The sequence below is a fragment of the Rhagoletis pomonella genome, unplaced genomic scaffold (genome assembly GCF_013731165.1).
Source record: "Rhagoletis pomonella isolate Grant_MI unplaced genomic scaffold, Rhpom_1.0 Rhpom_scaffold_00011, whole genome shotgun sequence".
In the NCBI taxonomy this organism is placed as follows: domain Eukaryota; kingdom Metazoa; phylum Arthropoda; class Insecta; order Diptera; family Tephritidae; genus Rhagoletis; species Rhagoletis pomonella.
Window position 1 is genome coordinate 19,889,282 of NW_023458565.1, and position 13,564 is coordinate 19,902,845.

At 34.1% G+C, this 13,564-nt stretch overlaps 1 protein-coding gene across 2 annotated transcripts in view; it reads left to right on the forward strand.

The window, feature by feature from the left end:
• Positions 1-13,564, forward strand: part of LOC118746785 — a 253,271-nt gene that overhangs the window by 16,077 nt on the left and 223,630 nt on the right. Inside the window, exons 1-2 of one of the 2 annotated variants that reach the window (XM_036480695.1) lie at positions 2,659-2,721; positions 11,636-11,917. The exons of the other annotated variant lie outside the window; for it this stretch is intronic. Of the exons in view, the coding sequence (XP_036336588.1) occupies positions 11,653-11,917 (265 nt within the window). The 5' untranslated portion in view covers positions 2,659-2,721; positions 11,636-11,652. Of the gene's footprint in view, positions 1-2,658; positions 2,722-11,635; positions 11,918-13,564 lie in introns of those variants that run through there. 2 annotated transcript variants of the gene reach the window in all.

The window sequence follows — 13,564 nt, forward strand, 5'->3', positions numbered from 1 at the left end:
TATGCATCTACCCTAAAAATTTGAAACAAATCAAACACATGAAGTGTAAACCTCGTCCGTTTTGGTATGGAACGCCCCATATACATACATGTGTATGTTTAATTCGAGGCAGACAGCAGTTAATCCTTATAGCACAAAATAAAAAATTCTAACTACGCGCGTCTATACCAGTGTCAGCTTTATCTGCCTACATTACTCTTCAAGTACTTCTTTGGAGTATTCTCGTTTCTCGAGAAGAAAAGTACAGCAAATCGCACTTACTTAGCTAAAAGGGGCACATTGTCTAAATGGCCAAAAAGTCCCGATACATCAACTCTGAAGTAGAAAAGTAAACTGCTTTGATTAATTATCGATTTACGCTGCAGTATCTGGTGTTACAAAAGAAAATTTTCGTCACATTCCAGCAGGTATTTAATAGTCGCTATAAAAAACTCAGGGGTCCTTGATGCATATTGCATTTGTGCGTACGTGTAGTCAACTTTGCGATATTATCACTGCCAAATGGGACTTTCTTTTTCCACTGGTACTCTCCTCTGCATTTGATTCAAGTCAAGTGGAGGACGGAATGTGTCAGAATGGGTCGGAAGCCTCTTTTGAGAACTTTTTATCGCTTTTTGGGTTCTACTTTTGACTGGTTTAATAAAGGTCTGAAATTTTTAAGGAAAAGCAATTGATTAGTTTTTCTTTATAAGGCCGATTGTAACCATTGAGCATTTTTAGACGTCCAAATGGAAGATCGACCTAACTCGGAAGCCAGTTTGAAAAAGCCCTACTTCCGAATTTGTTTAAAAAATGGCCTATATCAGAATTTGGCCGAAGAACGCCCTATCTCAGCAAATCGTTCAAAAATGCCCATCTCAGCTGCCGATATATTGGATTTACTCTGAGATAAGGTATTCTCAATCATTTGCTAAGTTGGGGCATTCTTCAATCAAATTCTGAAACAGGGCGTTCTAGAATGATTTGCTGAGGTAGGGCGTTTTCGAACTGGCTGCCGACATAGGTTGCTCTTCCACTCAGCCGTCGATTTCTGCCTTTGAAAAGCTTTTGATAAAATTAAAAAAATACATTAAAAGTATTCAAATGTTAGTCAAAGCTGTAAACGATCCGTGAACCAAATTTCATCTAAATCTCAAAGTTTTAACTTCAGAAATTAAATATTATTACACATTTAAAGGACAAGCCCTTTATTTGAAATTAGAATGAACAGTGCAGCACTGACGACATTGTAGATATATATGTACATTAGGGCGGAGTAATTTGTTCGGAGCAAAATTTTCGAAGAAGGTGTACAGAAAATTCTAAATTCTATGATTAATTTTAAACAAAAATGCCGGAAAAACTCTGCATTAGGGCGAAGTAATTTGTTCGGAGCAGAAATTTTCGAAGTAAGTGTACAGAAATTTCAAACTCTACGACTAATTCTAAGCAAAAATGCCGAACAAACTCTGCATTAGGGCGAAGTAATTTGTTCGGAGCAGAAATTTTCGAAGTAAGTGTACAGAAATTTCAAACTCTACGACTAATTCTAAGCAAAAATGCCGAACAAACTGTATGCCAAAAATGAGCAATTTTCAAAAGAAAAAGCCGTATATATATTATATGAAGAAAACACAAAGTTGTGTAAACAACAAATTAATTTATTTCAGAAAAATCAAAATTTACTGATTTTTCTTTTAAAAATGGGGAGGATAAAAGTCATTTCTGTTCACCACTTTGCTTAGAATCCAACGCAGAATTCCAATATGCCACATACTTTTTTCGAAATTAAAGAACTCCGCCCTAATGTACATATATAGATCCTTTCTAGTTTTCGCATTTTTTACCATGTACCACTTAAAGCCATATCAAACAGAATGATCTGACAAAAAAAAATTATTTAAAAATTGCATGCGCATATGTATGTAAACTCAAGAGCCTTAGTGCCTCTTAGATAATTGAAAAAATAAGGCACGTCAACGAACTTTACCATCGCACAAAAAAAAATTTCGCTTCTAATCGAAATGATTAAAAATCAGGAAGCAAAGTAAAACTCTCAAACATTTAATTTAAAGGGAATTGAGGAAACACGCGCTATAAACTTATCAAAGCTGTCTGCGCCACATTTAAATTACATGGGTGTATGTAAAGCGTTGATTGTGTATTATCGATTTTTGTGCACAAAGTTGTCAAACTTCAGCTACTGAACGGCAATCATTTTGTGCCAATTAACAGGTAAGCATACCAGTCTTTAACTACAAATATTACAAACATATGTACATATGTATGTGTGCATGTGTAAAGGCACGTGTCGTGTGTGTATGTGTAGCTTGCCAAAGTACACTCTTCAACTAATTGCCATTTTCTGCACATTAACTGCTTATTTTCTGTTTTATTTTGTTTTGATCTTATCGTACTGTACGCATCATGTTGGCAGACGAGTATATGTAGTTGGAATATTTTTGTTGTTCTGAGTGCACTGAAGAAGCAACACCATTCGATATGAGCACGTATTTGTATATATGTAAGAATGCGTATCCACAACACTGCTTCATTGTTATCATCGCAATGATTGTGTCGATTGTGCGACATTGATTGCCATTGCGCTACACCGCATAAATCGTTGGCATTGTTTGTGCGATCTGCCAGCAAAATGGCCTTTTAGTTAGTCAACTTCAGCCGAAGCGTATTGAGCGTGTGAGTTCTTCGTTAAAACTACGATTAAACGCTGTTTGACATTTCGTAAGTGCTAGAGGCTAATTTATTAGTTATATAATGGGTGGATGGGACGGGTTGATGTGTACTTCTACAAAATCATAGGTTCAGTAAACTATGAAGTAAACTAATTTTTATTGTTTTCGAAGAAATGCCAGGAAAATTTACTTTATGGCAAGGATAAAAATAATTCGCAGGAGTTGAGTTTAATTTTTCAGCTTAGAAGTGAAGGCTTTTGAAGACCATTTCGATTTATACCCCTATTGTAACTATTCACTTATTAAATAATTTAATTTTAATTTAGTTTTAAAACAGTTGGCAAGCCTCTTTGAATATCTTGGACACTTTTACTTGTATATAATTTCACTAAATTCAACTTCACAAACGGGTGGCAAACCTCTTCAAATTATTTTCAAAATGCAACCTTATAAACCTCTTTCTGCACACGTAATTTAAGTAAAATTTGCTTTTTCAGCGGCTACCTTCATACGCCCATTTTAGAAAAAAAAAACCTTTTCAAAACCATTTGGATTGATACCCATATTTCAATTAATTCATTTAATTTTTGAACAGGTGAAAACTTTTGTAAAATACCTCAATAATATTCTTAATGTTCAAAACAAACACTCCACATAGCTCCCATAACGCGCTGGCAAAAAATTGGCCCCTAACTAAATATTAACAAAATAATGTCACTGGCTCTTAGACTATTATATATGTAAGAAATTGAAACGCAACTGGGCCATTATTTGCCAAGCGCGCAATCTCTACATTTTTGTGTAATTTAAACAATTCGAAACCTGTATTGAAAAATTTGTTTAAAGCGTATATTTTTATTGCCGTTGGGCGTTTTCCAAAATTGAAGATGGCGTTTTAAATATAGCGTATAAACTAACTGTAAATCAGATTAGAACTTAACACTAAAAAAGATAAATTAACAGCGGCTTTCTATGTTTTTAGGGTTTCTGATTACAAATCAGAGGCCTGATTTTAAAACCTAAAAATGGCGGATCCAATATGACGGCCAAAAAAAATAAAGTCGATCCGATTCTCTTGAAATGTTTTCATCGTGGGGTTTTGCGGTCACTGATTACGAGTCTGAAGTCGCGTTTGACAAATTCAAAATGGCGGCCAAAAGATTAAGGTCGATTAGATTCGCTTAAAACTTTACAAGTGGGGATTATTGAGGTCTAATAATGCGAAATCAGATGATGAAAATAAAAAAAAACAGTAAGTGCGCCTGGCCTAGAGAAGTGAAACTTACGTTACATATCTATTTTATCTCATAACCAATATACATATGTACATACATACATACATATGTACATCTGCTTTTGCTTAAGGTTATATTTCTTGTATTTTTTCTATCTAGATCCCTACCTCTCTCTACCCCAGTTCGTTCTAATTACATTTATATTATTCTGTTTTCCTTTATATTCACTTTTATCTTTATACTCTATCGATAACAAAATCGACAGTAACATCCAAAAAAATATCCATAACTAAACCGATAAAAATATCGATAAAAAAATCGATGATAAATTCGATAGCAAATTTCGATAGATAATATTGATAGAAAAACCGATTAGAAAATCTATAAACATATCGATAGCAAAATCAGTAGCAAAATCGATAAATAATCGATAACAAAATCGATAACAAAAATTTATTAGAAAATCGAAAAAATTATCGATAAAGATATCGATAACCAAATCGATAAAATATCAATAAAAAAATCGAATAGAATATCAGTTAAAAAATCGATAAATAATCGATAACAAAATTGATAAATAATCGATAGCAAAACTGATAAAATATCGATAGCAAAACCGATGACAAATTCGATAAAAATTTCGATAACAAATCGGTAAAAATAGGTAGCAACATAGCCAAAAATATCGATAATATCGATAACAAATTCGATAATAATATATATAACAAAATCGATAACTATATCTATAGAAAAATCGATAAATAAGCGATAACATAATCGACAACAATATCGATAACAAATTTATAAAAATGTCGATAACAAATTTATAAAAATATTGATAACTTAATCGATAAAAACATCGTTAGCAAAACCAATAACAATATCGATAAAAATTATCGATAAGAAAATCGCTAAAAATTTCGGTTACAAAATCGATCATATAATCGACAAAAATATCGATTATTATGTCGATTAGTTCCGAAAATATCGATAGCAAAATTGATAACAATATTGATTAAAATTGGGATAACAAAATCGATAAGAAAACCGAAAAAATATCGATTATTATATCGATATGTCCCGAGAATCCCGCGAATAGTTCCCAGAGTGAGTCTATGTGTCTATAGCTAAATCCTTTTCTCTATAATTACCTTTATTTTAATCATTCTTCCTCTATCTTCATCTTTACTTTTATCGGTATTCTCATCCTGATCTTCTTCTTTATATTTATCTTTGTTTTTACTTTTATGTTTATCATTTTCTTCATCTACATATTCCCCTTCACCTTTGCCCTTATATGAGGAAAGTGTTTAAATTTAGCTTGATCTTCATTTTTGCCTTTATCTTTACGCATATTTGTTTTTGTTTTTACCTTTGTATTTATCCTTTTCGTTATCTACATATGTACGTACTCACCTTTACTTTCATTCTTGTATTAGTCTTTTCTAAGTGTTATTCTTTAACCTTTTATTAGCAAGTTTTTGTTAAATGTATAGCATACATTCAAGAAGCACTTGTTTCCGTTGCACAATTTCCGTTGAATTTGCCAATTTATTCCCAACCAACCAACCGCCGCTAAAAAAGTTTTACTTCATAAAAGAGCTAAAATCGTACGTACTACGTAGGTATGTACATGGCGTATGCGTTACTCAGACGAGATGAAAATGTTACTCATACGCAGAAGTAAATTTAATATTAGGAAAAAACTTGAATAAGAAAATGAATAATTTAAGTCTTTAACAAATAAATAAATCCATATTCTTACCGCAAATAAAAACAGTACTTCAAAATATATTGTTGACAACGACATTGCCACTTAGTACAACTAATAACCAAATATATTGAGAATGCTGCTCTTTTCAACTTTTATTGTTAGCTGTCATCAGCAGCAGCTGCAGCGCCAACTGCTCTATTTGCTAGTTGGATTAAAATATTTATGTACATATGTATTTCGATAAATAAATGAAGGTATTTACATTCTTATGTTTTGACTGTGTTGTGCAATGTAACTTGACATTCATGACACTTCCTTTGCAATGCATGTGAATTACTTCTTTATTCATTCAATTACTAGGTGCAAAGCAATTCCGTTGTAAAGACATTTATAGAATTTCTAAGAATAACTGGGAGACAAGTTGGTATAGAAAGAATAAATCAAAAGGAGCACATAAAGATGCACATATCGCTATACACACGCATAAGAGAAAATCTACGAAAAGATACATATACTAAGAAAAGAAAAAAAATAACAACTCATGCTCATATGCAGGGAACGGATTTTTAGGACCTAAAAACCTATAAAAAAGGCAAAATAAAATAACGAAATAGGCTGAAAAAGGCAAAATAAAATAGTGAAAAAGGCAGGAAAAGGCACTAGGTGTTGCAAAAAAGGCAAAACAAAATAGCGAAAAAGGCAGGAAAAGGCACTAGGTATTGCAAAAAAAGCAAAATAAGGACTAAAAAAAGACAGAAAATACGAAGAACAATCAAAAAATACATTTATTTTAGAAATGTTTATATTACAAGTAAAAAGAGAAAAACTATGAACTAGAAAATTTGTACTTAGAATCTTTGACTATTTTATCCTTTCTAGTTTCTAACTCATAAAGCTTTAATCTGTATAGTTGTAGTAACATTGAACCACAAGATGCATTTTGAAGTTTTCTGGCAGCATTTTCATTCGATTTTCGCGAAGAAAAGCCTTGAATGTACTAAATGTGTGCTCGACGTAAGTTGATACAAGCGGCGCCCAATTTAAATATGGAATGTTTGAAACGTTCATATTATCAGGAATAAGATCGTTTTCCTCGCCTTTTACAATTTTATCCACACCCCTTATTGTCTCCAAGCCTTCGTTAGCTGAGAAAACGGCTTTGATTTTTTCCAACACCAATTTGGCAAGAGGTCTCTGCGCTTCTATAAGCCGCATGGGCAATGTGTATATTTTTAAATCTTAAAAAAAAATTGTAAATGCTATAATCACTTTTTTAAAGGTAGAAAAGGCAAAAAAAGGCAAATATCTTAAAAAAGGCAAAAAAAAGGCAAATATCTTAAAAAAGGCAACATCAAATGTGTTTATATGGAATCAGGGAAATCTAAATCGTGGACATTCTTAATCGAATATAGTATATCTCTTTAGCAGAAAAAAAGGCAATTTCCATAAAATCCGTTCCCTGCTCATATGTATACCCGTAGTTGCGTATGTAACGTATACGCCCCGTAGCACCATACACGTTAACTCGCACGCCTTAACTTAAAAGTCTTGTTACTTAAAAGTAATTAAATATTGCCGTGGAATATTTTCCTACAACATTCTTCACGAAAATATATATTAATTTCTTCATGTATATAACAATTTTCGAATGAATTTCGGGTGTGCCAATAAAAATTGTTAAATTAGAATTTTTGTTTCCCAAATTATCGTCATCTTATAATCAATGTAATTCTTTTTCGTTTGGTATCACACTAGTTTTATTACTTTAGATTTGTTCGTTTTGATAAAAAGAAAATTTTTGCCGTTTAGTGTTAAAATTTTGAGATATATTAAACATTTAAAATAAAAAAAAATCGTTCAATTTCAAAAATTACAAGAAAGCTGCGTCGGATATTCTGCATGCTGCCATTTTTTTTTTATTTGGTGGCACACTTTTGAAACTTCACAGAAATTTTGTATTTGGTGCCAACTTTCATTGCCTCTAATACGAACATTCTATCTGAAAACTTCCCAAAGTTATTAAAAAAAAACTTTAATTTTTTCGAGTTACAATGAAAAAAAGAGTAATTTTGGAACTTTTTCGCCTGAATAATCGTTTTAAGGATCATCTGCATACCTACCGCGTTTTCTCCTAAAAAATACTCGCTTCGAAAAGAGGAGTTCGGGAGCTGTAGCTGGCATCACTTATGCGATGGCCACACTGGCTAGTCGCTGCAGCATCTATTCTTGGACTTAAGTATCAATGATTGATGAGGCCTAAGTAAGTAATAGGCTAAATTTATTTGAGTATTTTCATACAAATAAAATGTTCATTACCGATGCGGTGTATTCAATTACCTCAAGAACTTTCCTTTTGTAAAACTGATTTGGGTGTCCTCTTATCTAGGTATATAAATATATGTACAATACGCGAAGAAATTTTTTGTGAATGTCATCAATTCTACACCGTTCCGTCTCTCATTGTGCAATAAAGTTTTATTTTTTGCAAATGGTTGCCACCTATTGAAAAATTAAATTCAAATTATTGGATGAGTTAAATGATTATTACAATATTGGTATCATTCGAGATGGGTTTGAAAAGGCTTTGTATCTTAACTGGGTGTAGGAGGGTTGCCAACTGCTCAAAAAGTCAAATTCAACTGAAACTATGACAATTAGGTGGATGAAATATGTAACATAATGTGGTTGCCAAATGAAAGAGGTTTTAGATGGTATCAGTTTGAACATATTCTTAAGAGGGTTGCCACCTGTTCAAAAAGTCGAATTAAACAAAATTGCACACCATTTATATGAAATACTAACATGTCGATGTAGAAAATCTTTAGTTTAAATATTCAAAATATTTTTAGTTTGAAAATGGTTGCCACCCGTTTGAAAATCTAAACTGAAATTGTTTGACAACCTAAATGAATTATCACAATATGGGTAGCAATCGAAATGAGTTTGAAAAGGCTTTATTCCTAAATTGTAGGTGGAAGGGTTGCCACCTATTAAAAAAAAAAAAACAAAATTGAATAAAGGGAATTCGGTAATTGAAAGACATATCGCAGTTTGGCTGTCAGGCGAGGTTCTAGAATATTTTAATTTTAAAGTACTTTTGAGCACGGTTGCCACCTGTACGAAAAGTCAAACTTGAAAAGACGAATTTCAATAAATTGTACACAAATTATGTGAAGTATACTAGCATTTGTGTCTAAAGAAAGAGTTTTAAGGATGCTTTAGTTTAAAAGTACGAATTATGATTGGGGTTGAAAAGTTAATTCTAAAGTTAAGTTCCTTAACTAATAACTTAAATTGTCAGCAAGGTTGCATTAGGTAAACACAATATGCGAGTAGCACACTGAATTGTAACAAGCTGTCTTTTCAAATTGCCATAATAAGCGCAAGTCAATTGCCTTGACATCCCAACGCTGCTGTTTGCTAGCGAAAAATGTTTGCTTTTCTTTTAGCTGAACGAACATTCAATACAGGAGATTGACTAAGTTTACGTTTAACTTCCGACATTTACTCTGTTGTTATTGGCAATACTTACGCTAAGAAAGTTGTAGTTGGTTGTCAGCTATTGATTGTCGACAGCATAACAATACCTTTTTGTATTAGCTTTATTTCCAAAGCTGTCACAAGTGCTAGTTGAAATGTGGAATCGTCGAGCCAAGGATAATGCATTACTTGCAGCTCCTGAAAGTGCTAGTGCATGGCGCGTTTTTCATCGCTAAAAGAATTTGTATATGTAGTACATACCTCTATATTTGTTGAGTGTTTTGGGTTATAAAAGTGGGCAACACTGAGAGTAAATCTTGAACAAATCTGAAGTATTATTAGTAATGGTTTCTACGGAAAGTTCCTTTTTCGAGCTTGAAGCCGTCCGTCAAAAAGGTTTTGAACAAATATTTAGGAAATAGGCCGGCGCACAGAATGGTATTTAATTCGAAAAGCTGGCCAAAGTCAATATTTCAAACTCAGGGATTGAACCCTGGTCCTCGGAGTGTTAGTACGCCCCTCTAGTTACTCAGCCACAGTGGCCGCCAATCGACTGCCTCGCTTAAATATTCAGACTTCTTTATAACTCAACCAAAGTTATTTTTACCGTGCTGGCCAGTTCTTCAATTGATCCCATCTTTCCAAGTGTGGGAAAAGTCGATATGCTTTCAGAGTACTTAGCCGGCACTAAACGATGCTATATCTGTTTCCTAAGCGTTTTTTCTTTGCTTTAATCGCACGCTATTCAGTGAAATCGTTATCGTGCAGCAGCTAGGCCAATACTGATAGAACTGCGCAGGAATTCTTTGTAGAATTCTTCCACGCATAGGAAAAATCTATGGCCTCTGATGACTTCCTCACAAAAAACCGGCGTACCGCGCTCTTGGTCTTGGAGTGATGAAGGGAAAGACGACAAAATTTCCTGTGACCTGTGAGGGAGTGTTGTTAGGCGTAGTGTGGCTGGTGGTGACTGAGACCGACCCGGTAACCGTCTAATGACTGGAGCGGAGTAGAGCGTCGTTGTCAAATTGATGGTAGGGGAGTTACCTTCCCCTCTGAAGCCTGTGGGACACTTGAACATCATGATCGTCCACTTTACTATGCAAGGAGACTTCGACGGATCCGTGGTAAAGTAGGGCGGACTCCACCAGCCGACCAGAGTAGCACCCCTAAATCCTATCATAGTAACCCTTTGTCGAGTAGTTTAGTGACCGTATTTTGTCGTTTTTCTCGATCAAGGCATTAACGGTTTCTATGGGGAGAAACAACTCTTAAAAACCCGCATGCTGGATCGGTCAATAAATGATTGCCTTGCAGTCAGTTTGATTCAAAAAAAAATAAAAATTGTCAGATTTTTATGAAATTTGATATCCAGAGGTTATCTGAGTCGCTGGTTACAAAACTAAAATCAGTTTTCAAAAATTCAAAATGGCAGATCCAATATGAAAAATGGTTTTTTCGAAAATTGTTATTAAATTTTATATCCAAAGCTTCTTTGAGTCGCTAAGTACAAAACTGGAATAAGTTTTCAAAAATTCAAAATGGCGGATCCAATGTGGCAGATGGATTTTAAAATTTTTTTTAGATTTTTATGAAATCTAATACCCAAAGGTTCTGTTAGTCGCTGAGTAAAAAATTGAAATCAGTTTTCAAAAATTCAAAATGGCGGATGGATTTTTCAAAAATTTTAAAATTTGTATGAAATTTGGCATCCAAAGATTCTTTGAGGTGGTGGTGATTACAAAAGTTAAATCAGTTTTAAAAATTCAAAATGGCGGATGGGATTTTCAAAAACTTTCAGATTTTTATGAAATTTGATAGCCAAAAATTCTTTGAGTCGCTGATTACAAAACAATAGGGCAAATGGATTTTTTTTTTTAATTTTCAGATATTTATGAAATTTAATATCAAAAGTTTCTTTGCGTCGCTGATTACAAAACTAAAATCAGTTTTTGAAAATTCGAAATGGCGGTTCCGACATGGTGGATGCATTTTTCAAATCAGATTTTTAGAGGATTTAATATCCAAAGTTTAGTTGCGTCGCTGACTACAAAACCGAGATCAGTTTTTAAATATTCGAAGTGGCCGTTCCAATATTACGGATGGATTTTTCAAAAGTTTTCAGATTTTTATGAAATTTGATATTCGCAGATTTTTTGAGCCGCTGATTACAAAACTCAAAGAACCTTCGGGTGTAAAATTTCATAAAAATCTAATTTTTTTAACCCATCCGCCATTTTGCCACTTTTCTTGCAGCTAATTTCCGAAACCGAAAATTTTTTCAAAATTAAAAAAAACCTTTAATTTTCTCGAACGGTGATATTTTCAACTGATAGCTTGCAAGTACTGCTTTAAAAAAAATTATTAAGCTAACCACTGTTACCACATCATAATCATTTGCTTCTTTCATTCCTCCGAAAATGTATGAGCTTTTAATTTTATTATACTCCTATGTATTATATTAGATGCTTAGTCATTCAAATCAGCTTATTTCCAAATGATCAGCTTAAAAAATTTCCACATAATTTTTGCAGCTTACTACAACCAAAATATGTTCATCATCAAGGCCACCACCACCAATCCGTCTCCATTATCCTTGCGGCATTTGTTTGCATTCGCTGTGCTCTTACTTACCATGTCGCCAGCCACCGCCACCGCCACCGCCACAGCAGCCGTAGCCGCAGCAAACATACCGTTGACAGAGCAGCCAGCTAATGCTGTGAATGGAAAAAACAATTTACTGGCAAACCAACGCCATGCGGAGGGGGAAGTTGTGTCGCGAGGACAAGCAGTAATTGATATGGTACCCATGGCAGGTAAGCTTTGTTGATTTGGCGTCGTTGAGGTAATCCAATTAAGTGATTTTGCAATGATTCATTGCAATTAAATATTTATGGAATTTGTTTTGTGTGGAATTTCTTTTATAATGCGCGAAGTATGGTGGTAGAATTTCAGGGTGAGAGTGTGTGGACAAGGAACGTTTTATTAGATAATTGAAAAAAAAAAATGCTATTGTATAATTGTCGAAGGTACTTTAAATTGCTGGCGTTTATTCAATTGAAAGTAATAGCTCACTTTCATTCGTTCATTGAACTGTGAATAATTTTAAACTCTTTGGTTGTTAGTTACCTTTGCATTGCAGAAGTATATAAAAAAGGTAAACTATCTTCAAACAATTCCGCAATTGAAGAATTTTGAGATAGCTTCGCATTAATTTGAAATACTTAAGATTTTTTTGTGAACTCCTCGCTGTCGATTAGCAGGCCGTCAGCGCTAGCGGCTTTGTTGTTTGTCAGGTGCGAATTTGCTCCTAGTGCATCATCTTAGTCAGACGCTGAATATGTTTACGTGGGAGCTTAGAAACACCAAGTTTCGGATGTTTCGTCAGCGAGGCTAAAGTTTTTCACAGTGGGACCAAAGATCCCTTCCTCTCGTTTCGCAAGTAGCGCTAATAGTTCTCCCACAAATGTACGTCCTTTAAAAATACAAATGTTCTCTCGGTTTGGAGGTGTTCGCCTGCAGCCTTCCGACAGAGTCAAGTACTTGAGACTGATCTTAGATAGGAAGCGAAAATCTAGTCTAAGTTAGGTTGCGGTGGATATAACAAAACAAGGGTGTACTTCGCTAATTGGGAGATTGTTCTTTGAACGGAGACCATTACTTAGTCGATAAAATGCCACAATTTCATGTTCTCCACAGGCATTCCTTTACTGCAATCATATTAAGCTTTAGATAGACGATAGAGGAATCCCTTTTGTTATGAGCAGGCTAATCAATCTTCCTTGCGTCTTCAGCAGAAACAAAGATTGACTGATTGACCTAAAATCTGTAGGTAAAACATGAAACCACTTCTCAAAATTCGGAATAAACGCCTCCCTGACGACTTTGTTGCGATCATACGAACCTACAAAACTACAGCTGCGTCAGGATTGGGTGATCTTGCGCAGAGGGCGATCACTCCACGGAGTAAAAGCAATTCCTTTGCAAATCGTCGTGGGAAATCGTGGATTCCATAAAAGTGCGCGGGGTACATTGATTAAGGAGAATCTTAGCGTAGCGGTGGAGATTCGGCTGTCGGCAACCTAGCTGTTCCAGACGTTGAAATGAAAAAGTTTGAAACGGCTAAAAAATCGCGCTGATTTTTGAAAAATTTTTTTGGAGGATTTTTTTTCGGGTTTTTTAATATAACAAGCGCAATTTACCAAAACTTGCGTTGATATTTTGAAATTTCGTTGCTGACGGTCTCCCGCATTTCATTTCATGAGAAAATCATACTTATATGAAAAAAGGTGCAAAAATCCGTAATAAAAATTCTCAAATATTTACGCGATTTCTTAGCCGTTTGAACCTTGCACCTCATTAGATTAAAATTGTGTGGGCTATAAAACTGCATACCCAAAAATTTTCTAAAATATGGGAATAAAAAGTTGAAATTTTGATGAAAATTTGTTGAATTTTCCTAA